Source organism: Falco peregrinus, chromosome 6 (genome assembly GCF_023634155.1).
Source record: "Falco peregrinus isolate bFalPer1 chromosome 6, bFalPer1.pri, whole genome shotgun sequence".
NCBI lineage: Eukaryota > Metazoa > Chordata > Aves > Falconiformes > Falconidae > Falco > Falco peregrinus.
Genome location: NC_073726.1, coordinates 87,082,761 through 87,108,316, shown reverse-complemented (window position 1 = coordinate 87,108,316; position 25,556 = coordinate 87,082,761). Strand labels below are relative to the sequence as shown.

The 25,556-nt window shown below is 48.3% G+C and overlaps 2 protein-coding genes across 13 annotated transcripts in view; one reads left to right on the top strand and one right to left on the bottom strand.

Annotated features, from left to right (window-relative positions):
* Nucleotides 1-14,738, top strand: part of CCDC191 (coiled-coil domain containing 191) — a 21,415-nt gene extending 6,677 nt beyond the window's left edge. For 2 of the 4 annotated variants that reach the window (XM_055807094.1, XM_055807096.1), the window contains exons 6-16: nucleotides 37-193; nucleotides 2,083-2,273; nucleotides 3,037-3,286; nucleotides 4,631-5,100; nucleotides 5,614-5,708; nucleotides 7,253-7,335; nucleotides 8,697-8,798; nucleotides 9,902-10,045; nucleotides 11,248-11,400; nucleotides 11,747-11,901; nucleotides 13,401-14,738. In XM_055807094.1, coding sequence (XP_055663069.1) covers nucleotides 37-193; nucleotides 2,083-2,273; nucleotides 3,037-3,286; nucleotides 4,631-5,100; nucleotides 5,614-5,708; nucleotides 7,253-7,335; nucleotides 8,697-8,798; nucleotides 9,902-10,045; nucleotides 11,248-11,400; nucleotides 11,747-11,901; nucleotides 13,401-13,533 — 1,933 coding nt within the window. In that variant the 3' untranslated portion in view covers nucleotides 13,534-14,738. The remainder of the gene's footprint in view (nucleotides 1-36; nucleotides 194-2,082; nucleotides 2,274-3,036; nucleotides 3,287-4,630; nucleotides 5,101-5,613; nucleotides 5,709-7,252; nucleotides 7,336-8,696; nucleotides 8,799-9,901; nucleotides 10,046-11,247; nucleotides 11,401-11,746; nucleotides 11,902-13,400) is intronic. The other 2 variants (XM_055807095.1, XM_055807098.1) reach the window with 2 other exon arrangements.
* On the bottom strand, nucleotides 11,908-25,556 carry ZDHHC23 (zinc finger DHHC-type palmitoyltransferase 23). 9 transcript variants are annotated; one of them, XR_008747656.1, is made up of 6 exons: nucleotides 25,367-25,553; nucleotides 24,453-25,154; nucleotides 23,575-23,742; nucleotides 21,852-22,749; nucleotides 21,662-21,746; nucleotides 17,959-20,601 (listed from the first exon to the last, which is right to left on the bottom strand). XR_008747656.1 is itself a non-coding variant. In XM_055807110.1 (5 exons), exons 1-5 carry the CDS (start codon nucleotides 25,471-25,473, stop codon nucleotides 12,142-12,144), a joined length of 1,056 nt encoding a protein of 351 aa, XP_055663085.1. In that variant the 5' UTR covers nucleotides 25,474-25,555; the 3' UTR covers nucleotides 11,908-12,141. The 9 variants fall into 9 exon arrangements, 6 of the variants coding, with proteins under 6 accessions (XP_055663085.1, XP_055663084.1, XP_055663082.1 ...); XM_055807110.1 differs by lacking the exons at nucleotides 17,959-20,601; nucleotides 21,662-21,746; nucleotides 21,852-22,749 and adding exons at nucleotides 11,908-12,150; nucleotides 12,561-12,630 and having other exon boundaries at nucleotides 25,367-25,555; XM_055807109.1 differs by lacking the exons at nucleotides 17,959-20,601; nucleotides 21,662-21,746; nucleotides 21,852-22,749 and adding exons at nucleotides 11,908-12,103; nucleotides 12,561-12,630 and having other exon boundaries at nucleotides 25,367-25,555.

The following is a 25,556-nucleotide window of genomic DNA, read 5'->3' as shown; positions in this document are numbered from 1 at the left end:
TGTTGTATTAGATCTGTATGTTTGTTCATTTTCCAGGGAGGGGAAGAGACAAGAAAAAAGTCAGAAGTTGTCAATGCAGGAGGTATCTATTACTGCATCACCACTCCTGGTCCCGAAGGAGGAGGAGCAAGGAGAGGAGAAACAGAGAAAGGCTCAGGAGCTGTTGCGCAAGATTCACACCAATAAGCAAAGAGTGAGCATCACCCCTCTTTGTCTGAGACCGAGTTACCTGCCCTCAGCTAACATTTGCAAAACTGAAGTAAAAAGTCCTGGTTATCAGAATTTTTTACTCCTTCCAAGCTGTCCTTCTGATACCAGGAAAGCAGAAGAGCAGGGCAAAAATGATCTTGTAAGACTAGGAGCGAGAAATCCTGAGCCTCCATCCCCACTGTGTCTGTGCCTCAAGTGTACTCAGTGGGAGTTTCACTTAGAATTGTGGAAAAGATGTGGTGCTCAGGACAGCTGTGAACATAGAGGCTTCTGCATTTGAGAAATAGGCAGATGCACAGAGGAGGCAGTGGAGCAAGATTTATTTTCCCTTGAGGAAGAAAGTAAAAAGGGGGAAGTGGCACAAAAGGTCCTGAGAAGACCTTATTGTGTGCATGGGAAGATATTTTAAAGATTGCCTTGCAGATCCTGGTGCAGGAGCAGGGAGAGGAAAGGGAAGTGCTGAGGCCTGGAATGAATTTTGAAGTGGGTCTCCCAGAACTGAAGTACGCCAGCACATCCACAGTAATGGGTTCCTCAGGGATCCACTCCCACTGGGGGCAGCAGGATATTCTGTGATATTGCAACAGCTCTTTCGAGGCAAGCATGCAGACTTTAGTAATTTCTAGTAGGAACCTATTTCTTTTACCCTCATTATCCTGTCACCATGGCCAGCTCTGGGTTAAACACCTAATTGTATCAAATACTTGCAATTAAAGAGCAATGTTTTTGTACTGAATTAATTTTATATGGGCAGTTTCAGCAAAGGGAATAAATTTCCCTGAGTGCAGGTATGAATGCCACCCATCAGGTAATGGTTTTAATTAATAGATCAATCATCATTAACGCCTACTTATCTACATCTAGAATTTCTTTTATAGAAGAGTCCCACAGCTTTTATGGTGATTCTCCCCAGGGCTGACTTCATCTGCCCGTCTGCTGGATTTGAGCTTGCCTACTGTTTAGCGGTACACAACCTCTCTCCAGCCCAATTTAAGCTATGAAGTTAAGCCTGAATGAAACCACAGAACAATTTAGGGCTGGCATAATGTGAGAAGCCAGGGCTTAGCTGAGCTAAGCAATAGTGACACTCCGATTATTTTCCTAAAGCAGAAAGAAATGGCTAATGCATTGACATTTTGTCCGTTTTGTAAGTCTCCATTTGGAGATTTCAGTGAGTGAGAGGAATGCAATTAAAACAAGGCATTACGACAAAGGGGAACAGCTGAGTCTTGTGAGTTGACCCACTAGGAGGATCAAAATGAACAGTGTTGCAGTGACAGGGCTAGAATCATGGGGTAGATTAGATAGCAAATTGCTGTTCTGTACAATGTAAATCACTCCCAGAGGCAGCGAGTCTAATTACACAACAGGGGAAAGGTTTGGCTTCATGCTGGAACAAGGGTGAGCTTAGGTTGTGTCATAAATTCATGCTGGGAAGTATCTTAATTTTTGTCTAAGTTAGAAAAAAACACACCAAAAAACAAGTGGCCCATGGGAGATATTTGTGAACTGTTCTCAGAAGTGTTTGTAACTGTAGCATCTTAAAGACATTTTCTAGATTTTGAAATTACTTTCCTCTCTAGAACTTCTATGATCCTCACCCATTTTATTCCTTTATACTTGGTGAACTAAGTGCATTTCACTCAAAAGCATAAAGCCCCATGACGTTATCCTTCTAGTCCCTTTCTGCTTCTTGTAGAAGACCTGTACATGCTCTGCACTGGGTTTTTTACCCTCAAGGTAATTGTTGAAAGTGGGGATACTAAAAAGAATCTCAAAAAGGAAAGTCAAATAAGGGGAAGGGTTGAGAAGATCAGCATTTGTGTGACGGGCTGTACCTTCTCATTGGTTTTCTGAAACTCTTCCATGCAGTGCATGCAGCGACATTTCTCTGCTTGGCTGAAAGTCGTTCTGGAGCACAGAATTAAAATGGGAAAAGCCAGAGCCTTTGCTGACTGGAAATGCCAGTTGAAGGCCCTGCGAGCTTGGAGAAAATATACCTGGGCCCAGAAGGTAGAGCAGGAGACACAGCAATTGGAAGCTCATCTCCGAGATCAAAACAGGTAGTGACCCTACACTGTGGCACTCTTCCTACTGCAGTAGTACTTGGGCACAGCAGTGATCAGGGACTGTAAAAGGGGGTTGCCAGTTAGCCAGCAGGGGGAAAACGGTAGCTTTCTGAGAAAACTGCTACGCTGCCTGTAGTCTGCCAGAGACGCTGCGGCACAGATGAAAAGGAGGACAGAGATAAACAAGAGCTTTAGCACTTTGCAACAAGCCTGCATCTCACTCGCTCTGTAGGTATCTTTCCTGGCAATCTCACCCTGGCTTGCTCTGGACCCCAGAGAATACGAGGTGCCATATTTATTCCTGATTAATATAGTTATTTCCTATTTCAGTAGCAGTACAGCAGAGATCATTTTGGCCAGTGTCTTTCATTGAGGAGGCTGTTGGATGAATTACCTATCAGCCAGAGAAAATTTTGCTCTTGCAGGTGTCTGGCAGGTTGTGTGGTGAGGCACTGCCACTTCCCCCTGTGCAGCTGGCAAGGGAACTTCCTCTTTCAGACCTATCCTACAGATGACACAGGAAATTGCAAAATGTGAACTAGGGAAACTTACTTCAAAATAATGGGCATCCTTTCTGCCCTCCCACTCCTCCTTGGAGAAACTGTACAGCTTTGGAGTGCCTCAGAGTTAGGCCACAAAAAGAGACTCAGGAAATTATGGGGCCTCATGCCATAGCCTGGTCTGCTGTACTTGCTGCAATTGTTTCAAGCCTGCAGAAGTCTCACTCCTGTCGTAACACAAGTGCTTTCTCATTCAGGAAAAAACAACTGTCTGCGGAGCATAACCGGCGACGGCTTTTGCGCTGCTGCTTTCTGGCATGGCAGCGCTGGAGCCGAGCAGAGACAGAAAAGCAAGAGCTGCAGATCCAGAGGGAGAAGATGAAGAGAAAGATGGCACAGCTGCTGGAGGCAGTGTCACTGGGGCAGGGTGGTCTGGACAGGCCACTGGAGGTTAACAAGCCTGGGACAGCAGAAGTAAACCATCATCAAGATTTGCAGCAAGACAAGGTAAATCCTTCCCATTTTGTTTTTTGTCTATTGGCATTTCAGTACTCTTACAAAGTACTTCTTTTGTGCAGTCTGAAATCAAGAGTACATTGTCCCAGAGAAAAGCTTCTTTCCCAGGGTGACCCCCACATAACTGCCTGCAACTGTTCAGGAGGGAAGTCTTTAAAAATCAGAGGCAAAAGTGAAGGACAATGGATGCGTTTTAAAAATAATCTCTAATAATGACAAAGAACAACCCTTCATGTACTGTGAGTCGCAATGAGCATCCCACCCCAGATCGCTTTTGCTGAGAGATTAGTTACATCTTTGATGCCTGCTTAGACTTAAAAAGAATAATGCTTGACTGCGTGACAAGAGATTTTGTCATGCCAGTGCAGCTCTCTGGCTTTTAAACATGGGGGAAAAAAGTTGTCAGTGGCTGTTTCAGATAATGTGCATCACAAGGAGGTGGGAGAGGAGAATCAGAGCTAGCTTCCTTAAATTGGCATTTATCAGGTCAGAGCCTGCCCTTCCTTTCTGTCTATAAAACCTGTACCACAGCAGTATCCCGATCCCAGCATGAGAGCTCACACACACATATTACAGGTCAACCTTTTAGTTTGCTTAAGTGTCAGCAAAAGTTGATTTCCTGCAGTGCTTGTATCATCCTAGTAGGCCCCTGTTTTTCGTCTGATGCACTGGTAAAATTTGTGCTGGAAGGATGAGACTGAATTTGGGGTTTGACCTAGGAATCAGAAAGCAGATCTTACATCTGATGCTTCTTCAGAGAAAAACCATGTGTCAGAAAAGGTACAGCTTCATTCTGCACTGTGCACCAGTTTCATGGTAATACTTAGCAAAGCTGGAGAAGAGGCACGAGGAAGCAGCACCTTGTACACTTCTCTTCCACCTGAAAAGGGATCAGCCATGTAGATCACTTCAACATTTTTTTCTTTTATTCTCCATCTGAGTTCTGAGTGGGGACAACACAGTCCAAAAGGGACAGTGCTAATCCCTGAATAATGAGCTGACCCCTGAGAAATGAGCTGTCCTGAGCTGTGCTCCCTAACAAAATAGTCAGGATATATTCCTGCCAGAGCTCTTGCCTGATCAGGATTTCTTCCTCCCAGTGAAATGGCACACAGCTCCCTAACAGTCTTTTCCTACAACCTGTTACTTTGTGCATAACAGGGCCCCTCTGCTGTGGCTAGGAACTGGATAAAGACCGCGCAGCTGAGATTACCCTACTTCTCAGGCATCTCACCAGATCTGCATTAAAGAAATACTTACTGCGCAGGAAGGGCAGAAGGGTACTTCATTCTAATCCATGCCAAGTTTTCCTTATTTCTTTTTTTTCCCCCCTAGCCAACTGAAACTGGACTCACACAGAAAGAACCTGACCAGACCAGAGACAACTCTCATTGGGATGCTGCTCACACATCTCATTCCCACAGAAAACCCAAATTTGCCTGGGAGATGACCGTAAAATGTGCAGCCCTGAGTGCCCAGGACCAGGCTGTGTACAGGAATCAAACAGCCACTCTCCCCCAGCAGTTTCAGGCACCTGGTCCAAAGCCAGCTCCTGCTTATGGTAGCAGTTTTGAACACTGTCATGACTTCCAGCGATGTCTGATTGAGGAGCAGAGGCAGCAGCTTCAGAAACAGCAAGAGCTGATCCTTGAACTGCAGGAAGATCAGAGGCTGAGCAGAGTTAAAGAAGAGTCAGCACAAGGCACGGCTGTAACCCAGCTGCTTAACAACTCTGCTTCACAAATCAGGGAGGAAAAACCGAAGATGGAAGAACAATCCAGGTGCAAGAATACAACCCGTTTGAGGTATATGCCCTCGATGAAGCAGGCTCAATTAGTCAGCATGTCTCATTCCTACTCAAGTTGAGCCAGAATTTGGCGGGCGCACTTCAGCCACGCTAGCATTATTTGCTCTTCTCTCACCTGTGACTTAGCCCCAAGGGTAGTATCAGGCTGGCCACAGTTCTCCGTCCTCCCTTTTTGCAATGGCTTGACATCATGTGATCCATACAGGATCCACTTAGAAACAGCAACACTAGAGTGTCACATGTAGTAGCAGCAGGGATTTATGTGGTTAGGAAAAAAGAAAGTGTCATCCTCAGTATTTCAGAGCATGCAGCAGCCCTGGGTACTTGACTCCTTTGCAAGGATGCATCATTAATCCCATTTCAAGCAGAAGAAAGGTGTATCAGGGATTCAGAATGAAAATGCAGCACAACGGGGAATAGAAATTACAAGGCCTGTTCCTCAACAATAGGTGGTAGGTGTGAAACATCATTTGACCACATTCATTGATGAGTTTCTGTTTTCTTTTCATAGTCCACCTGTTTCTCACAAGCCAGCAAACACCAGGGCAGTGATGCAAAGCAGGAAGCCCTCCAGCCAGCTGATCTCACCTCATCCCATACTGAAAGGTATTGTTCTAGATAGCAAAGACCATTCCAGACCACTTCTCTCAACAACTTGTCTGAGAACTTTTCCCTTTATTTGCCTCAGCCTTACTGGTTGATGACAGCATGCAAATAAAACTCAGCCCTCTTTCCCAGCCTGACCAGCGCTGTGAGAGGGGGATCTGTCTTCATGCCCAAGTCAGGCATCTGTAAAACCCGGGCCACTGCAAGCCTCTCAAGTCAGTGCTTAGTACGCAGTGGTGGCTAACACTTGTGATTGTTTCTGGTGTGACAGGACTTGGAGAGAGCAGCTCTGCAGGGTTTTTTTTGCTGTCAGTCTCATTCCCGTCATCGTACATTCAAGTAACACTTAAACTGACCAGACATTTTCATCTAACTTTGACAGAGGTATTGAGATTTCAAAAGGGAACTAAGTGCCTACCCAAGGTTTTGTGAGATAACAGTAGCTAGGGCTGGGGAAGGAGCTCAGGACCCCTGCCTTCTGTGAGATATCTCCCCCCCATGCCCACACTGGAACAGCATATACATGGTAAACATGCAGCACAACCTTTTCAAGCAGTAAATTAAGATCGGGTTCTGTTATATCCCTAGGTCATGTCCTTCCGTATCAACTAGGGGGTGGTCCTGATTGTCTGGAATATGATCATTGTGATGTTTTAACAGTTTTGGGATCACTGTGTTCAGCTCTGATGCTACCTAGTCTAAGCCATCACTCAACTCTGATTTGCCTGAACTGTATGCCTTAGAGACAGTGAGCATATTTTCAGAGCACTCAAGTGCTTTTTTTTGAAGATCCAAAAAAAATGCAGTGAATAAGGTATCGCTGGATGATTTTCCCTTGACAGAGAATCCTGCGACAGCTGAGAGGAGAAAACAATCTGAGGAAACCTACTGTGGTCAACACACTGAAGTCCCCCCAGTTATCAGTTGCTCTAGCCTGTGCCTTGTTTGCAGCTTCAGAAGCAGCAAGCATGGGTTCTCAACTCCACTGCATGTTCTGTGTGGTCCCCTCAGCACTGTAACACCTTTGCTGATAGCCAACAAGATCACCACATTGCAGTTTATCTCCCAAAAGAAGCATCAAGCAGCAGTTTCTCACTAGTGGGACCAAGTACCTGTGTGTCACTGTGGCGGGGATGCTTTCCATCATGAAATTGCCCTATAATTAAGCAATTGGAGCTTGCTGGAGACCTCCTAGCAATTGCTGCCAAATCAAGTCCCCCGAGCCTCAGCTCTCAAATCAGGGAAGACGGGGATAAAACCCTGAACACAGCTTCTTTCATAACAGCCTCATGGCTGTGACTGTCAGCCAAGGAGGGTAGAGTGAATCTAATTGGGTAGTCCTGAGTCATCTCTTAAATGTTTGTGGGTTCCTTGTTCATGACGCTGCCAGCCGTAAGAAGCAGCAGAAAGCAAGTCCCTTTGTCTGGCCACTGCAGGTCAACAGGGGCCTGGCAGTAGAGTGAAGTGGTCATCCTTGTTCACCCAACTTCTGCCATTATCCTATAGCTCGTTTCCACTAAGCCTTACATCCTCTGTTTCTATAGCTATGGAGGAGAGAGCAACTCAGCGGGCAGAACGGAGGAGGAAACTAGAAGAAGCCAAGCAACAAAGAGAAGAGGCAAAATTGGTAAGGGAAATGGAAAGTGTAATATCTCTTTCACACCATTCCAGTTACAAGAAACGCTGTTTTAACCCCAAAGTTAGAGACCAAGAAAAGGCCCTTTATATAAAACGGGAGTTTTATAGCTTGTGAGAAAGCAGATGTCCAGCACACATCAAAAGGAGTAGTTAATACTGCATTTGCATATGGTGACAGCACTAGCTGTGCCATATCTCAGGCAGACACTTCATGTTAATGCAGCTGCAATTCTGGAAGCAGCCTCCCTTACTCCCAATACTTTTTTAACACCTACCCCGTAACTTGTCTTTGCCAAGGATGGGAAGGATGGAAGTGCTTGCAGACATCCACTTGACTGGACCTGCCAACGGTGATTTCCCTTCCCCTGCCTTTCCTGTCTGGTCATGTGCAGTTCAAGGACATGCAGTCTCACCCAGTCAAAATCCTGCATCTTTCTAGCAAATCTCTGCTGAAGAGAGAAGATACTGACAATGTTTGCATAGTTAATACCCAAATTCTGTGACACACATCTAACAGAGGAGCCGCCTTAGCTTCAGGGCATTAAGCTGTTACTGAAAACATGGATAGTAAATTGTATTAGGTTAGAAAGCTCAGAACTGGGGGTCCTAAAACAACCAGCATTTCTTCCTTCTGCAAGCAAGAGAGGTGCACTCACATACACAGGAGGCTGAAATGAGCTCTAGAGAACGCTAACCACAGAGTGGACAGACAAGCACCAGGTTAGTTTTCCTCACCTGCAGTTGCCACAGTTGTAGAAATCAGGAAGCACAGTCATAATAATCATGCATTATGGTTCCTGTGGGTTTTAGGCCTTTGATACATACATTGAGAGTGAAAGCTTTGTGAAATGAAAATAGAGTGGGGTTTGCAAGGGGAGTAGATAAACATTCAGAGAAGTATATTTTGCCAAGTATGGCCAGTACCGAAGTACCTTCAGTGTTTGGAGAAAGAAATGTTTGGGTACCTGTAATGCTGCTCTGCATGGAGAAGTAAAACTTCAGAGCAGAGCCCAGGGCTTCAGAACTGACTTCAGCTATCAGGTTATTGATGAATAACTTGGTGTATGGCTTAATTTTTTTAGAGGAGGAGTGGGCAAATACTGTAAGTTAGGGCAAAGACAGATAGACAGATAGATGTAATAGAAAGAACAGTCCCTTCTTCCTCTCCCTTCCACGGTTCACTGTCCAACACAGATCATGTCTAGTATGTGACAAAGTCTGTTTCCTTCTGAAGCTTCAGGTGCTGGTCCATACTAGAGGAATACTGGGAAAGCTTAGAGGTCTGTGTTCTCTGAAAAGGTCACTTGCACCAAATTAAATTTTACCTTTCTCCATTTTCTCCATTTCAAGGCCCAGCTGAAGGCTGAAGAGGAAGCACGACAGAGGAAAGAGGCCGAGGAAAAGAAAGCTCAGCAGGAAAAACGACGGGAGGAGAGAAGGCAGCAGAAGCTGGTGACCAAACACCTCACCTGTTTCCCCCCCTTTAGCAGGGATAGGGAAGCGGAGCCGTTACCCGCTAGCACTCACTCAGACCAATGTGAGCTGAAGGTCTTCATTAGCAGAGCAGAGCCGCTATATCCACTCACCACCTGCCCCCTTTTTGGCAATATTAGAGGAAGAGCCGTGGACTGAACGTGTTATGAAGTATATATTATCTGTCTCATCAGCAGGACTAGAGGGCCCAGCTGGTGGGCCTTCACTGCTGAGGTACAGCCACATAAGCCCCCCCCCACTGGCAGCATGCTCAGCCTGCTTTCAGACTGCTCCTTCCACTTGTATCCCCCCTCCAGTATACACAATGATACCAGTCACAAACACACAATTTAAAAGTAAACAAGCCTGACAGTTAGATTGGGGGCAACATTCCACCTGAACGATAGAAGCTTCCTCTCCTAGGAGCTAGCCTAAGAACAGTCCCACTTCATTATTGTTACTTGGAAATGAGCTGTCCTGATAACCCAAATAGCGCACTTGAAATCCTACAGGAATTTGACCTACAACTACTGCTCTACTTGGACTGAGCGTTTTAGGATGTTTGACCTTCATCCCCGAGTCTCAGCCAAAAGTAATATTGAACAGTTACATAACACCCACTATTTAGGCTAGACTAAGAGGTAGGGTCCATGTGTAAACTCAGAATCATTTCTGGACATGTTTTCAGTCCAGTTTTATAAACATAGAAAGCTGCCCTCCCCACATGATGAAGCCCCATGAAGAGGAGGTTCCTGCTGTGTCAGCACTGGTGGTAGCCACAGACTATGTATCTGCTACAGTAACACCAAACTGCGGTGCTGAGGGAAGGCCACGTGCTCATACATGGCCCAAGGAAATGTCCAGAAATACCATCATCTTCCAGGAGAATTTTCAAGACCATTTGCTCCGCTTTCTACCACAGGTTCTAGTACACAGGGTCATGTCTGGTCTGCACTGCTAAAGATGCAGATCCCCATTTCCTGTCAGGTCAGGACCTCCAGCTCCAGTGTGATAATCCATTGGTATTGCTTAACATCCTTTTTACCCAGAGTGAATCAAAACTACTGCTCTTTGTATTGTAGAAAGAGCTGGAGAAGCAGAGGATGCTGGAGGAAGAGCAGCAGCTCCAGAAAAAGGCCAGAGATCACTATGAGAAGGTCCTGCTCAGAAAACTGGGAATGGTGCCATGGAAAAGGTTGAGGGAGCGAGCCAAGGAAAACCTGGTGGTAAGTGCTGAGGAGAGGAAAGGACTGGTGCCATGGGAGGAAGGGAAAAAGCATGGATGCAGCACTTAGCAGAAGCCTTAATAGGCTCTTAAGCAAGGTAGAGATGGAAAAGCAAAAAATCTCCCTGCACATCCTGACCTGTATTAGCTCTTTAAATCAGCCCATCTGACAATAATCATGAAAGGTCATCAAAAAGCCACAGAGTTGTCATCCTTATTTGTAGCTGATTAAACAGGAACCAAAAGGACAGAGAAAGGAACGAATTTCAATCTAATGAGAAGTCATCTTTTATTAGCCTCCACTTGTCTGCAGTACTGCCACGTGATTTGATGCCAATAACACAGTGGGAGTTAGTTTAGTATGATACAGCCAAAAAAATAAATTGAAGTTATATGACGTGAGCCTGTTCTCTTGCTCCACAGCAAAGCCAATCAGTAAGATGCTGCCAAGCCACTGTAGTTCTGGCAGTTAACCCCAGCGTATCGCTAGGGTTTTCCCTCTCTCTGGAGTTGCTGCTGGTGCAGCGTTGGCTGCTGCTAGATGTAGGACACCCACAGGTGGTAATCCAGTGATCTGCTCTAGCCTGGCCATATCTTCAGCACAGAATAGCAAGCGGTAGCTTCTGAGACCTTGACACGTAAATATTGCTAATGAAAACATTTTTGTACATGACTGAGCTGGCATGCCTTGTCAGGGGTGGACTAATACCACTTGCCGTATCCTGAAGATTCAGCCAGAGCCCAAGGCTAAGCTGGCAAACTTCCATTTAAGTCACTGGAACTGCAGCTACTTACAGCACTCGAGCAAATGCACATAGGCCTCCGGCTGGGAGGGAGTAGAGGGATAGCAGCTGCTCCGAAAGTCCACCCTGCTGGCCAGCGTTATGGACGGGGCTGGACTAAACCGTTACGGGCCGTGCGTCTGCTTCATTCACAACAGGTTAAACTGAGCATCTAATTAATTCAAAAGGCTGTTCTCTGGAAGTGACACAGCAGTAGCCTGATAGAAACTTGTCTTGTTCCTTATGCTGATCCCTCCTTGGGGGAACCTATCCTGTAAGTTATTCAAGCTGTCAGAGATCTGCATTTTGAGGGGCCCAAAAAGCTGAGGTGATTTTCTCGCATACCCGGTTTCCTGTAGCTTTATGTTTATGTAATCACTAGTTGCAGTCACTAGCTGCTGTCTCTGCTGTCTTTACTCAGACGGCACAAAGGCACCACTGCTTGGGCCTGCAGAGGAAATGCCTGGTGTCTTGGCTCCAGGACACCCAGAGGAGCCTCACAGAGAAAGCGGCTCAGGCTGAGGACTTCTATTCCTGCATGCTGCTGCGACGGGGCTTCAGGAACTGGCTAAAGGTTTGCCTGCACCACAGCAGAGAAACGATACCAAGCAAGCTACTGCTGCCACACTTCCCCCTCACTGGAGTGCCGCTTCATACGCTTGCAGCCCAGCCTTGGCTGAGTTGCACTGTCCCCATTCCAGCAACATCTTTCCCTTCTTCAGAGACCTTTCAGCTCACCGCTTTCCATCCTCCTCCTCCACCTTTGCACTCTCACCCTGCTCCCTGCTGATTTTCCTCCACTCCTGTCCCCATTACCCTTCACTGCTACAGTCTCAGCGCTGCTCTGTTTCTGGTTTATTGGGCTGGGGGTTGGGAGGAAGAAACCATTTTTCTCCTCTTTCTCTGTCCTTCTTCCTTAGTACAAGGATTATCTCTCCAGTCTGGAGGAGAGAGCGAGTGCCCTCCATGCAGCCTGCCTCATGAGGAAGTACTTCTGGGCATGGTTTGATCTGATCATGGAAGAAAAATGTACCTTATGGGAGAAGCTAAAGATTGCTACCGAACACAGTAACAAGTAAGTGCGCTCCCTTGCCAGCAGTTCTTTTTACTTAGGTTTCATATAACTTACAGATTATTATTTTAGAGACCAATTTTGACAGATCAATTGTGAGCTCCCCGAGAACATGTGAAACAGGTTCTTTACTGCTGGTATTTTGTTTCTGTGATATGCACAGACAACATCAGCAGAGGTTTCTGGTAAGAATTTTCCATGTAGCCTGGAAAATGAAACGCAGTAGTAACTTTCGCAGGACTTTCAAACCTGCTGAAAGAGAATACAGTGAAAGCAGGTAAGTAGCTGAAACTTTCTAAGCTGATTAGCAGATCCAGCCAGGCTTCTGCTAAAGCTGCCTGAGGAAAACCTTTTAAGTACAATTATAGCAAGCCAAATGATTGTGCAGGAATTACATTGTACTGCTTTGTCCACAGCAGATGATTTAGTTCACAAATCCAAAGGTGATCAACTAGAAACTCTGCTTAAGGAAGCTCTCCCTTTATGCCATTGTCAACCTGGCTTGACAGTGAGAACTGCAGGAGACAGTTCAGCCCATCATGACTGGAGCTGGATGCAGCCAGTTCACTTCCTGTCCCGTAACTGCATTAGCCATGCATTGTAACAGGAAGAAAAAAAACTATTGTCAAAGTTCAGCAGAAAACAGAAGCGTGTTGACGTACCTCATCATGAAAGCATGCCAGCTGCATGGAGTCACGAATAGGCTGCGCCTGTGCATAGCCCGAACAGGATCTGCAGCACCTCGGAGGAATAATTAAATTAAATTCACCTCTTGCATGGTAGAGCAAACCTGTTCTAGCTTGCTGTGTCAGTAAGATCAGAACAGAGCACAGTTTAACCCAACAAGCCATCAAACTGAAGGAACCAGGGAAAATTCAGACCCAGAAAGAGACTAGATTCATTCTATGTATGGTCTCATATTAGGAGCATAATCACCTGTCATTCCTCATTCTCTCTTCCCCCAGCGACTGGCCAAGGGCAGTTCAGACCTTGGCACAGCAAACTATTCTTTAGACAGGACCGTTGCTCCCTATGGCCCCTATGGGAACCCAAGGCAAGGCACCTTTGGTGGGGTGATTAAAATCAGGTAAGAATTAAGAGCCCAGCTGCCTGCGCTCACAAGCAGTTGGTCAGGACCAAAGGACCCTGCATTTTTCCTGAAGAAACTGCTTTCAGAGACTCTGTTTATTCTTCAAGAAACATCTTTCATCTTCAGAGTGCTAAGCAAACACCAGCTAATGAATCCTGTCAGGGGGAGGAGCAAAATTCTGGAGGGAGAGGAATAGAGAAGGGCAATGTGTTATTTTTCCCTCGCGTGATTGACATATTAATGGAGTGATCTGCATGTAGATATTTAACATGTCACAGCCCAGACTAGCAGCAGAAAGGACAAATCCCGCAGCTGTTATAGAGGAGTTCCCCCCTCAAATGGAACTAATCTTTTGATTACCTGTTGTTATGTACACGTCACTTTGTTCCTTCTGTCCCCAATGTTTTTTAAGGAGACTCACACTGAATGCGTTCAAGGCGTGGAGGCAGTACCCATTACTGATGAAAAAGGAAAGAGAGAGGGAGGAAAGGAGAAACCAGCTCCGCAGGAGAGTAGCTGAAATTCTCCCCAACTTCCGAACGTGACAGAAGAGAGTCAAAGGAGACTGGGAAAGGGGACAGAAAGACTGATGCTGTTCAGTGCTGTCTTCCTGCTGACTGAAACAAATCCAAGGGGAAGTCCTGTCCAGTGCAAACGGTCTCACAGCCAAAGGAAGCTCCCTGGGGTCGCTGCTGTCGTAAACAAAGCATATATGAAAACTTCTCTGATGGTTTTGTTTTGCACTCCAGGGGGTTATTCCCCACAAGGTCCTCCTCGTGTGAAGTCTCCGTACGAGTGTCTTGGCTGGTGGCAGCACGGCCTAGGTAACCAAACCCTAGCACAGAGCGTGTTTCGGGCCAAGACCGTTTCCACACGCAGAGCTGCAGCACTGACACAAATCCTCCTCCATCACAGGAAGCACAGGACTGAACTGCACCTGTTTTTCCTTAAGCAGTCACCTGGTGCTTTTCTGTTGCCAGCACTCTGTAGGGTGACAGCCTGATCAGAGAGCAAACAGACCCGACTGTCAGCTGACCCCTAACCACTACTGTGAACTTGGCCACCCAGAGAACAGGTTCTAGCTAACTGTGCCAGGAGAGTTTGGATGGGAGGAGGAGAGGGAAGAGCTATTTATGCAGATCATATTTGCTAACAATCCAGATCACAGCATCGTGTATGAACAACCTAAAACCTGGATTCTTTTTCAAGGGACTGCCTAGTTCACAGCACTGGCCAGCTCACAAGCACTGCGCTTTGATTCTGGTGGCAAGCAGCAATTCCAAGTTTATAAACCTCTATCTTCTTGTCATTTAAACATTTTCTAAGCTGTTTAACTGTAGTATTAAAGGATGTATTGTGCAAGTCTATCTGGGCCTTTTTGCTTGATCCAGCACTTCAAAACACCCTAAAAATCCAAGAAAAAGGCAGGCTGTTTTTTTACATAAGCTAAAGCTGACATGATTAAAATGAAAGTTTCCTATCACTGTTCAAACTTAACCTGCAGCACAGTGCAGACAGGGGAATGCCGTTAAGGTACGGCATGTCTTGTCTTAGCAACAGCATAAGGCAGGAATCTGGAATGACTTCCCCCTCACAACAAGACAGGCAAAGTTCTCTCCAAAAGCATTTGGCAGTACAGGGAGCACTTGGGTAATGCCAAGAAAACAGTTTACTGTTATCTGTTGCATCAGGTAATTTTTAAAACCTGTATATGCACGGAAAGTTTCCAATAAACCCGAATCTGAAATGAACACAACTGAGCTGGTGGTGCTAATTGTGTCAGAGGCTGTCTGGGTGGCACTAGACAGAAGTCCAGCGTCAGGGGCCCAGACTGGCACCAAGCGCTGCAGGTGAAGTGGTACAGGGCAGGTCAAGGTGCCGAAGCACAGCAGCAGGCTCCAGAACTTTAGCATTGGGAATCTGTCCATGCAGAGAGCTCACGGGGGTGCAGTCGGAGAGCCCCTCTGCCCAGAAAAGCCAGGCGAGACTCTCGGCACAGATCTGAAGACAACTGTCACTCCCAGGTGACCCCCCACTGCCATCCTCTACAACCCATGGATGTTTACGTCTCCCAAAGGCTGCTTACAGACCTGAGCACCAGCAGGTCAGATGAGCGCATTATCCCAGTGCAGGGAGCTGAAGGTGCCTGCGTGGAGTGTGGGCGAGCACAGACCATCTGGCTGCATTAAAAAGCAGATTGTGAGAGGAAGCGATAAGCTGAGAGGGCCGAATAACTTGCCTTGCAGGAAAGAACCGGCACTGCAGAAGGGTGGCATCATTTGCAGAGGACTGAGCCAAAGAGGCAGGGAGGAGCGGGGCTGGGGGCTGAGCTACCAACCTGACACCCCAGGCCAGCCAGCAGCCACACTTGGTGCTACCAGCGGCAACCCAGGGGCAGCCAGCAACCACGCTGGGTGCTACCAGCAGCAACCCAGTTTCTCTTAGCGCACTCTCTCCCTTTGGAAGCCTCTCCCACGTAGTGCCTAACGAGCTCCTGGAACACCTCCGAATCAGCTCTTACGCTCCCCAAGTACTGGTGGCCTTTTCCCAAGCTGACTTCCTCCTTACCCAGGCTTGGCAACAAACAGCAGGGAAAGTCTCCAGCCCACCATCCATCTGGATTCACGGCATAAGGAGGGCAGCAACCCAGAGGATGAGAGGTGAGGGCATATCCTTTCTCAGCTAGAGAGAAGGAAGCGTTACAGCCAGCCGGAGACAGGACATGCTGCAGCTGTAAGGACAGTAGCAGGAATACAGAGCAGCAGAGTGGGTGCACCCACGTGCAGCCTGGTCTTGACCCCAGCAACAGGCTGAGCAGGTGTTGGATCTGCACCTCACAGCTGAAGGGGTGCCCCAAACCACTGGCTACTCAGGGGAGTATCCCGTTTACTGAACTGCAGATTCTTTCCCAGCAATGCCACAGTTGCACATTTTGTTGTCGAGGCTCACAGCTCCCACTCACCATCCGTGAAAATAATACTGCTTATGTGGATTATAAATCCCCCCCAAAGAACTCGAAGTACTGTCAACGCTTGCTTTAGAAACCGGCCTTTGATTCCAAAACTCTCACCTTCAAGGGTTTTCTTCTATTCTTAGTAGCCTTGAAAAACTGATTCTCCAGGTAAGACACCGTTTGGTTGGACATTCCAGCAGCAAGAAGCCAGAAGATCCAGGAGGACCTGTGCTTTGGCACCCCTTTGCCCTTGCCTACTGCTAACGCAGCGCTAGCACAGAGCTGAAGCCTCAGCTGGATCCAGCTGAAGGACAGGGATGACGTTGAGGGATCAGGCGCATGCACGCTGAACGTGGTCTGAATCAAAGGGGAGAGGAGAAGCCCCTCGACTTCCCCATTCAGTCCACACCTGGCTGAAACAACTCCTGCCTCCTTGGCAGAAGCAAGGCTGTGCCTGATGCTGCTGCCGAGAGACTGCACAGGACACCCCTAAAATCCCTGGCATGATGATAGTGTTTTGCAAATTAAAGCTCCAGCAAACATTTCCCAGCAGGAGGGTGACATACAGAAAAGCTTGTTAGACCAAGGAAACAGCTTCAGCCTGCAGCTGTGCCAAAGCATCCCTCCTGCTCCGGTGCTTGGTTAGACACAGATGTCAATGCCTTAATGCTGGTCATCAGCCCACACTCTCACAGCTCAGGCACGCTCCTGCCTGTCAGCTCCTTGCTTTTCTTAGCAAGAGAGGGAGGTGGCTGCACAGCCAGACTTTCCTTCTCCTGCACAGGGAGGGAGAGAGGATTTTCACTTCGGTGCAACAGCAAACGCAGAAGTGACTGCAAACTCCCCTTCCCCCTCCACTCCACCCCCCGCAGACACCTGCCCTCCAGAGTTCCTGCATGCTTTCCGAAAGACCTCAACCAGGAACATCTTCTCCTCGGTGAATCTGTACACCAGTCCTTCAAAGCCTCCAAGGCCCAGCTCAAACTGGACTTGAAACACTGCCTGAAGCACTAAACCATTCCCTCTGCCTCCTCCCAGGCAAACGAGACTGTAGCTGGGGACTGCAGTTAGCCTGGGACGGGTCCACGCACCACTGCAGGCTGATCCACAGCTCGCATCTTGGCCGGCCTGTTACGGACACCGGCCGCAGTAGCACACCTTGGCCTTCCCCAGCACCAGCTGCCACTCCAGGCATGCTCCTGCTGTGCGGGGGGACATGGCAAGCCGCAAGGGGGGAAAAAAAAATAAGAGCTGGGGAGAGGCAGTAGTCTCACGTGACCCTGTCATCAGCACTGGAGTTAACGAAGCTGGTGGCTGCTGGGGTGTGAGAAGTCTTGACACGTTTTCTGCACACACCGCTCTCACCTAACTACAAGCCCGGCTCACTGCTACCGCAAGGTCCTCGTTGTCAGCGAGTGCAAAGTAATCCTCAAAGAGAAACAGCTGAACAGCAGGCGCAAGTACCACCCAGGCAAATCAAAGCAGAGCTCTGGGAACAAAAGGCACCTGTGATTCTACTCATTGAAAGTCATCTTGCCTTTCAGCAGATGTCCCAATATACCAACAGAATCAAAGGCTACATCTTTTCCCACTGCACAGAGAATATCCACATCATTTCCAAACATGGCTTAGAAGAGGGTTTAAATTAAGAGACTGTTCCTTTTAGGGGTTCTGGATCTATTGTGTGGGCAAGTGTAGGAGGGCAAGCCAGACACTGGACAACAGGCTGGGAGCCTGATGCCACTCATAACGGATTGATTGCTCATGGGATGCAAGATCCTGGTTCAGATCCCCACTGTGGGGGAACATCCCTAGTTTCCAGGCTATCGAGAACTAACAAACCCAAAAATTAACTCTTGCTGAACTGGAAGAGCACTTGTTTCCTAGCTTTTCCGTAGCCTGTTGCTCCCTTATTCCCAAGTTCAGCTCACAGATAAACAGCCATGAGATGATGGCAGCTTTTGTTCATTTGACCTGGCTGAGCATGTTGTCATAAATCAACAGGCCACTCCACAGATCATTTCTAATAATTTATTTTGATTCATAATTGCATCCATTTGGAAACACTGAATATGATGCAAAATGGACACATGCGCGCGCGCACACACCCCCCCCCCAGTCCTTTCAACAAAGCTCACAAATATGTTTCACAAAGTTTTTTCCTAAAGCTTAGAGTGGAAAAAAAACCCACAACCCAAACCCAAACTACCCATTCTCCAAGGCAGACAGTTCTTCCAGAGCCCATCATTCTTCACATTATCATTACAGAAGTTCCATAAAGACAAGATCTTGGGAGGCTGACTTCCCACATTTCAGAAAGAACCTCACCTGTCTGCAGGAAGATTTTTGCTGTACAAACATCCTGATAGCAGAAGAAAATCCTAGGAAACTGTAGAGTTCTTCACTGAAAGCAATACAGGAAAACACATCCATAATCACACACACTTCCTGCCCTAATGAGGCAATATACATTCATATAGAAGGAAAAAACCAAGCACATTATTAAGACATTAGGCAGTGAGGCAGTACCCATTTTATCTTCAGGAGACATTTTACAGCAAATGGTTTCATTAAGACACTTTGAAGAAAAAAAAAAAAAAGCACCATCATAGCATGACGGCTGAAACGCGATTAGGAGTCACAAGCAGCGCCAACTCAGGCTCACCAGTGACTTTTGTCGTTTGAGGACAAGTTAAATGGAGAAACAGTCGATGTGGGGACCTGTGACTTGCCTACAAAAAAAGCACAATGTCAGAAGACACAGTTAAAGAGTGCCAAGCCACCGTTTACAGGGTGTCTCTAATGGTGCACAGTTCTTACAGTTACCAAACAGTAGGGTGCTGGCATTTGAACACGGGGGGCTTTATCACTACAACAGCAGCAACATCAGAACCCTGGCCCTTTAAGAGTTGCCCTGCAGAAGTCCACACTAATTGTGAAACAACAAATACCTTTTAAAAGGTCACGGCTAAAGCAGGATAAGCTAATTTCCAAGTCTGGGCGGAGAAACCTCAAGGCTAGCTATTACCAAAATCCTTCCCTGCTTCTGACCAGCTCTAGGTCCTCTTCTCTTAGGGAGAAACTTCCCAAGGGCCAGCAGAGTACTGTTTTACTGGTTTACCATCTTCTAGACTGCCAGGTACCTGCACATGGTTTTACAGGTGAGACACTGGTCCAGCACCGGTCCTTACCTTAAGGCCACAACACATGAACCACAAGTCACCTGTCAAAGGCAGGCTGCTCCCACTGCTCCAACACCCAGGCAGCAAGGATCTAGGCAGCTGCTAACACAGCGAGCCCAAGGACTGACCCGATGCCCAGGTTTTAACGTTTTTCTACCAGTGTGGCCAGCAACAATCTCGGCAAGAAAATACTTGGAAAAGCAATTGTCCCTTTAGTGCACAAGAGATCACAACAGTCTGCCCTTGCTACAAGTACAAAAGGGACTGTTACCCTTCAAGGGCTTCTTGCTAATTCTTAGGGCTATTAAAAGGAAAGCTCCAAAGTATGTATCTGAAGCTCGCAACTCCTCTACCCTTTTAGATGCTTTTTAGATATCCTGTTACTTGATGCTTCCCATCTCCCAAGGCATTCACAAGGTAAGTCCTCTGGGGAAGACGCCAGAATGGTAAACAAGAGCCATGTCCTTAAAGAAAAAAAGTCACCACTGCTATGCAGTTTACAGCCCTGTGAACTTCCCGTTGGCTGGGGAATCAGCACTGCAGCCTCCTCCTAAAATACCCAGCCTTACAACACTTCTCATGTCCTGAATGGTTCCAGTTCCCTCTGCAGCAAGTGCAAAAAGAAAATTTACTTTAGCACTTCACCCCCACAATACTGGAGTGGGCTTGACCAAGGTAGCGAACGGTTATGTTAGTCCAGCACCCTTTGTTCCTAATCTATGCCCCAAAGCCCACGCTGCCTGGGAGGCCACCACTCCGAGGGTCTCCGTATAAGCAGTTCAGATGACATCTCCCATGCCAGAGCTCACCAAGAGACAAGGGATAAGGCTACGCTGACAGGCTGCAAAGCAGTGACCAGTCTCTGCCCGTAGGAGACTGAGCCCAACAGGGTCAGGCAATCCCAGGGAAATGACCCGCGATCTGCTCTGCGCTGCCTTCCCCCAGCCAGGGGTAGCAGGATGCTGAGAAACCACTTACCTCAAGCCTGGGAACACTCCCAGAGCTTATCCAGCTCACGGGTGCAGGATTTCTGCCCACGTAGCTCACAGGGACAGAGGGGTTGGCTACCTCCGCTGCAGGGGTTCGTTTAGCCCAGGATGTCATTCTGCCTTCATCTTCCCAAGTGCCAGCGGGATGAGATCTGAGCAGATCACAAACCTGCTAGCCCACAGCATCCTGCTCTCCAGGGTTGCCAGGCTCCAGTTCATCTCAGCAAGCACCACAGAACGCCTATGTGCCATAGAAACATTTACAGACAACTCAGGTGGAGGCAACGTCTTTCTGTGAATTCAAACTCCTAGGGTCAGGCTCCAAGCTCCAAACTGTCAGGTCATAGAAGAACAGATAGCACAATCTGCCTGGGTGTCTTTTTTCTTCACACTAGGGCCAGGGAAGCAGCCAGAAACATCTTGGTGTGTTTGGTTAGAGGCAGGAAGCAAGAGAGGTGTCCCCTTTGCCTCCATATAAAGGATTGCTCACTGGATGAAGAGAGGTAAGAGGAGATAAGGGACACTCAGTAACTTTCTGCACAGCCACATTCCAAGTACAGCTGCTCCTCAATTATCTGCTGGTTATAGAAAGTGCCACTTGAGGAAACCAAACAGTGCAAGGAGGGACAGGTTCTTCACCTTAAACAGGGACACATAATCAGGATGTCACGGCAGCGATCTCAAGAGTCGCCCTCAACCCTCTCACCTTTTGGCACCAGGCACCATCCTTCAGAGATAATGCACAGCAGCGCACAGTGCATTTGCATCACTCAGCCAACATCCCCCAGCTGCCTGCCACACAAGCGGCATCAGATCATCACAGCTATGATCTGCGCATGCTGCGCACACATCTAAAAACATCAGTAGCTACAACAAGGCTCTTCCATCTGCTTCTGCATCTCAGGCCCAACTCTTGTGCCATGGTCCCAGGCTTTTCCAGCTAGACCTTTCACATTACTGAAGGGCCAACAACATACACAAAAGGTTTAAAACAAAAAGGGAAAAAAAAGGAGGGGAAAAAAAAAAAAAAAAAAGACCCCACGCACACAAACCAGAAACCATCATCACCAAAACCTTGGTATTTCAGCTGAAGCTCAAGCCCAGGCAATAGTACAGTTGCAGGCTGATGAGGAACAAGTGGCATCCTTGCAGAACACATAATACATTCATTCACCTGCCAGCTCAGGTCATCTGCCACAAGAAACAGATGGCTCCAGCACATCCTCTCCCTACATACGCAGAGGCTGAACTGTTCCTTGGCTTCCTAGCTTGAAAAAGCAGATCTACAGTAAGGCAGCTCCACAGTGACTGGGTTGAGAGGAGACAGGATCACTGCGTTATTAGCAACACAACAGACCAAGATGCTACCTACCAAAAATGCTATTAGCAGAACTGTCTGCTCTCCCACAGGCTCCCTTCTCCCATAGCCAGAGAGAGGAAGGTAGTTTCCATAACGCTACAGTAACACCAGACAGCACTCTTGTTTTCCCCTCAGCATCCGCTGTTACATGTTGCTTCAACACGTCTCCTCCTTACTTGCTATAGTTACCTGCTGTCTCCTGTCACAATCCATAATCTGAGCAGAAACACTCTGAGGGAGATGAGCCAAGCCTTCAAACCAACACAGACCCAGCCTGCAGAAAGAACGATGAGATTGAAGATGACAGTGTCTTCTCACCCGGCCGGACAGATGGGGATGGAATAACAACTTTATGGGTTAAGAGGTGAAGGGAACTTACAGAGTCCTACAGAAATGTTGCTCACAAAGGCACTTAGTACAAGCATGTATATAGCTGGATGGAAGAGAAGATAGGAAAAAATAAAAATTAAAAATGCACCAGAGAGGAGGGAGCTGTTCAGCGACTGCCTAGACGGTCTCTTTTAGCCAAAGAGCCTGGCTTCTGCAGCGGTCCATCTGTTATCTGTTTGTCCTCCTGACATCTCTGAAATGCCACATGCAGGTACGAGCCAAGGATTCCTTAACCTCTGCAGGAGCCAGTGCTCACTCTGAAGTCCAGCAGTGGGTTCCTCTTGATGCCAGGGTTCACACCTAATGAAAACTCAAGTTCTCAAAACCTTGTGCTCTTCTTCCTGCCGAGCTGAGCTGCACAAAGCTTCCGACAGTGGAAAAAGCAGCAGGCTCCTCCTCTCCAGGTCTGTGCATATGGCTTACTGCTTTCTGCATCCTATTGCTGGCTTCCAGCACACGAAGAACCACTCTGCCTGGGAAAGCCTCTGATGTTGTCAGTGATGGGATAGGCAACCCATACACCGACCACAAAGGAAGTGTGTGGGAGGAGGGAGTCCTAGTGGAAGGGGCTGTTCCCCTGCTAAAGAAAGTCAGTCAACATCATCGACAGAAAAAGGTGTCACACGATGTCTTCAGCAGAGCGCTGTGGAGGAGAAGACCCCAGGCTCAAGAAATGGCCCCAGTTGCATAGGAAACCCCTGTTATACTGGCCAGTGTCTATCACTAACCCACCCAGGAGCCTGCGCCCAGTGTTGTCCCGCAGAGCCAGCCGAGCTTCCCTCTCAGTCACGTTGTAGCTGATGTTCAACAGCTGGATAAGGAGGATGTATCCCATGCCAGCTGTTACAATGGCACAGTACCACACACAGGTGAACGACAGAGCAGAGCTGGCAGCAGGGAAAAAGATGGGAAGGAAGCCATTTAGTTTTGGAGCAGCTGTTTTAGCATGACTGTCCCTGGTAATCACTATCCTTTCAAATCCCTGTCTACATCTGCCACAGTGATCTCACTTTGCTGCTTTCATCAGATAATCCTTGAAGGCTTTCCCAAAATTAAAGCTTCAGGGCTTACTTAACGAGAGCTTTTAGCACTACCAGAGCTACTCTTGCACATTGCTACTGCACTACCTAGCTCTTTACTCTTTCTGTTGTAAAAGTACTGGGTCCTTATTCAAGGACACAATGATGTTCACGCTCAACAGATCACGAGGGCAGAGTCACTCATGCTGGTGTACTCTGCCCATCAGTGGTAGCGCTAGTCTCTGAACTCACGCCTGATGCTCCTCACCGCCCTCCCTGCCCGATATTAACGCTGCCTGTTCTAAGCGGGTAACTCAGTGGGACAGTCCCTTGATAAACAGTGAGGGATGAGAGGAAGAGACAGCACAGATTCCAGACTGTTCAGACCATTACCTGCACCTGGGGGCAAACATATTTAAGGGCGTATCTATATAGGACAAAATAGACGGACTTCAAATCCCAGCTCCTCCAACAACTTCTTCCAAATAAAGGGTGATCTCTCCCCGAGTCTCAGGCTCCACACCTTGGCAAAAGCAGTAATGCATCACTGCTTTCCAGAGCTTCTTAAGGAGCACTTTTTGGTCAGATTTGACAGCCAACACCACTGGCCTAGAGCACAGAATGATGAACAGGAACTAAGCTGCCTGACCAAGCCTGTTCCCACCCCAGCTCTCTCCCAGACAAATCTCTCACCTGTAGTCAGAATAGGCCCCAGGGCAGTAGAACAATGCCACAAACGGAGTTCGGCCCCTACAGATGGTGTGCAGGGTCAACGTAATTCCATACACAGAGGTGAGCATGAAGAAGGAGAGTGCAAGGATGAATGCTTGATGGTTCTGCTCCCCTACACAGCTGTTAATCCTCCAAAAGGAAAGAAGAGAATACTTTGCTTAAAAAGAAAAGAAACTGGCTTCTCTTTCCTGCTCCCTCCCCCAGCTGTCAAGAGAACCTAATTTCTAAGGTGCTTCTATACAACACAGGCTAAGAACTTTGAAATACATTCAAGGAAGCTTTATAGCTTTTTCATGGAAAGGTTATAGGCACAAGTCAATAAACCAGTAGGGCAACAGTAGTAGACTGTTTGCCTCAAACTGTTAACAAGTATGGTATCCTTTGCTGAGACATATCTATACCCTGCTGCTGCTTGGCTCCAGTACTGCATGCAGACAGGCAGCTTTAGGCTCCCTTGCCCCAGGAGAGCACTAATGCAATTTAACTGCAAGACTGCTAGTGCTCAACAGACTGAGCCTAAAAAATAAAACAAAAAGCCACTCAAAACCACAGGCCCAAAAAACCCTCCCAAATGAAAACCAGCAGAGAACCAGAGGCAATTCTGAAGTACGCTGCAGAAGTTATCAGCTATCAAGTCAACCCGCTTACAAGAAACAAAGTTGTTTAAATTGTTCTTTAATACAGTAAACGCACATTTACTGTTTTAAAGGACATCACCAGGTCTTGCACATAAGAACAGCAACCCCATTCAACAGGGACTGTAAAAAAAAGAATCTAACTTAAAAAGGGAGAGAACTTGAAAGAGAGAGCGTGTATAGATTCAGCAGTGCAAAACCTACCAGACACAGTGATGGTCCAGTCTCCTTACGCACCGGCCACAGAGCCGGCAGTGCCCTGCTCGGGCAGGTCTGACCAGCTGGCATTTAGCACACCAGTCCTTCTTCACACCTTCTGGTTCCTCAGCTGACAGCCTGGAATAGCCTTTGGCTTCCCCATTCACAGCACGGCTGCTGGCGGCTCCTGAGGAGGTGACGCCATGGAGCCCGTTGGAGCTCCCTCTAACACTCTTGTTGGGCAAACCCTGGTGCGACACCTTCTCGTTGCTTGCTGGGATGGGGAGGTACCCGGGGTCCTTCTTGGCTCGAGACAGAGCTGCAAGCATAAGAATTACCCCACAGGTGAGAGCGACCACTTGGGCATACCCCACGCGGCCGCGGGGAACCACCTCCTGCAGAAACACGTAGTACATGTAGCCCAGGGAGAAGAGCCCCAGGCTCAAGAAGAAGAGAGTCCGCTCCTTCCTCCTGTGGGTGAGGTAGTAATACCAGAGCACCAGCACGGGCAGGGATGTCAGGATGACCAGCCCCAGCAGGAAGTGCAGCGCGGCGATGTGGAGGAAGACGGGCAGCAGCACCAGCGGCGGCACGAGGCTGACGTTGACCTTCACGGCCCCTGCGAACCAGGGGACCCGCACCCGGTCCGCGACCGTGTCGGCGATTCTCCCCAGAGCTCCCGGCGGCAGCGACCGGCACGTCAGCCACCTGTTGGGGGGGAAGCGCAGGCACCGGCTGGCGGGCGGCCGGGCGGGCAGCCGCGCTCCCCGGCCCTTCCCCGGCCCCCGCCCGGCTGCCCGAGGGCGGCCCGCACCCCCCGCTGCCCTCCCCTCAGCGCCGCTGCCCCGGGGTCCCTCCCTCCCGCCAGCCGAGGCCAGGGGCCCGCCCGGGCGGCCCCGCGGGGGTGGCGGCGCCCTCACCTCTCGCAGCCCTCGTCCAGGTCCTCGCAGTCGCAGCAACACGCCGCCAGGTGGTTCCTCTCGCCCCTGCGGTCCACGTACTCGCAGCAGCAGAGCGGCTCCTCCATGGCCGCCCTTCCCCGCCGCCCGCCCCTCAGCCGCCGCGGGGCGCGGGACGCGGCTCCCGCCCGCCAGCGCCGCCGCCCCGCCC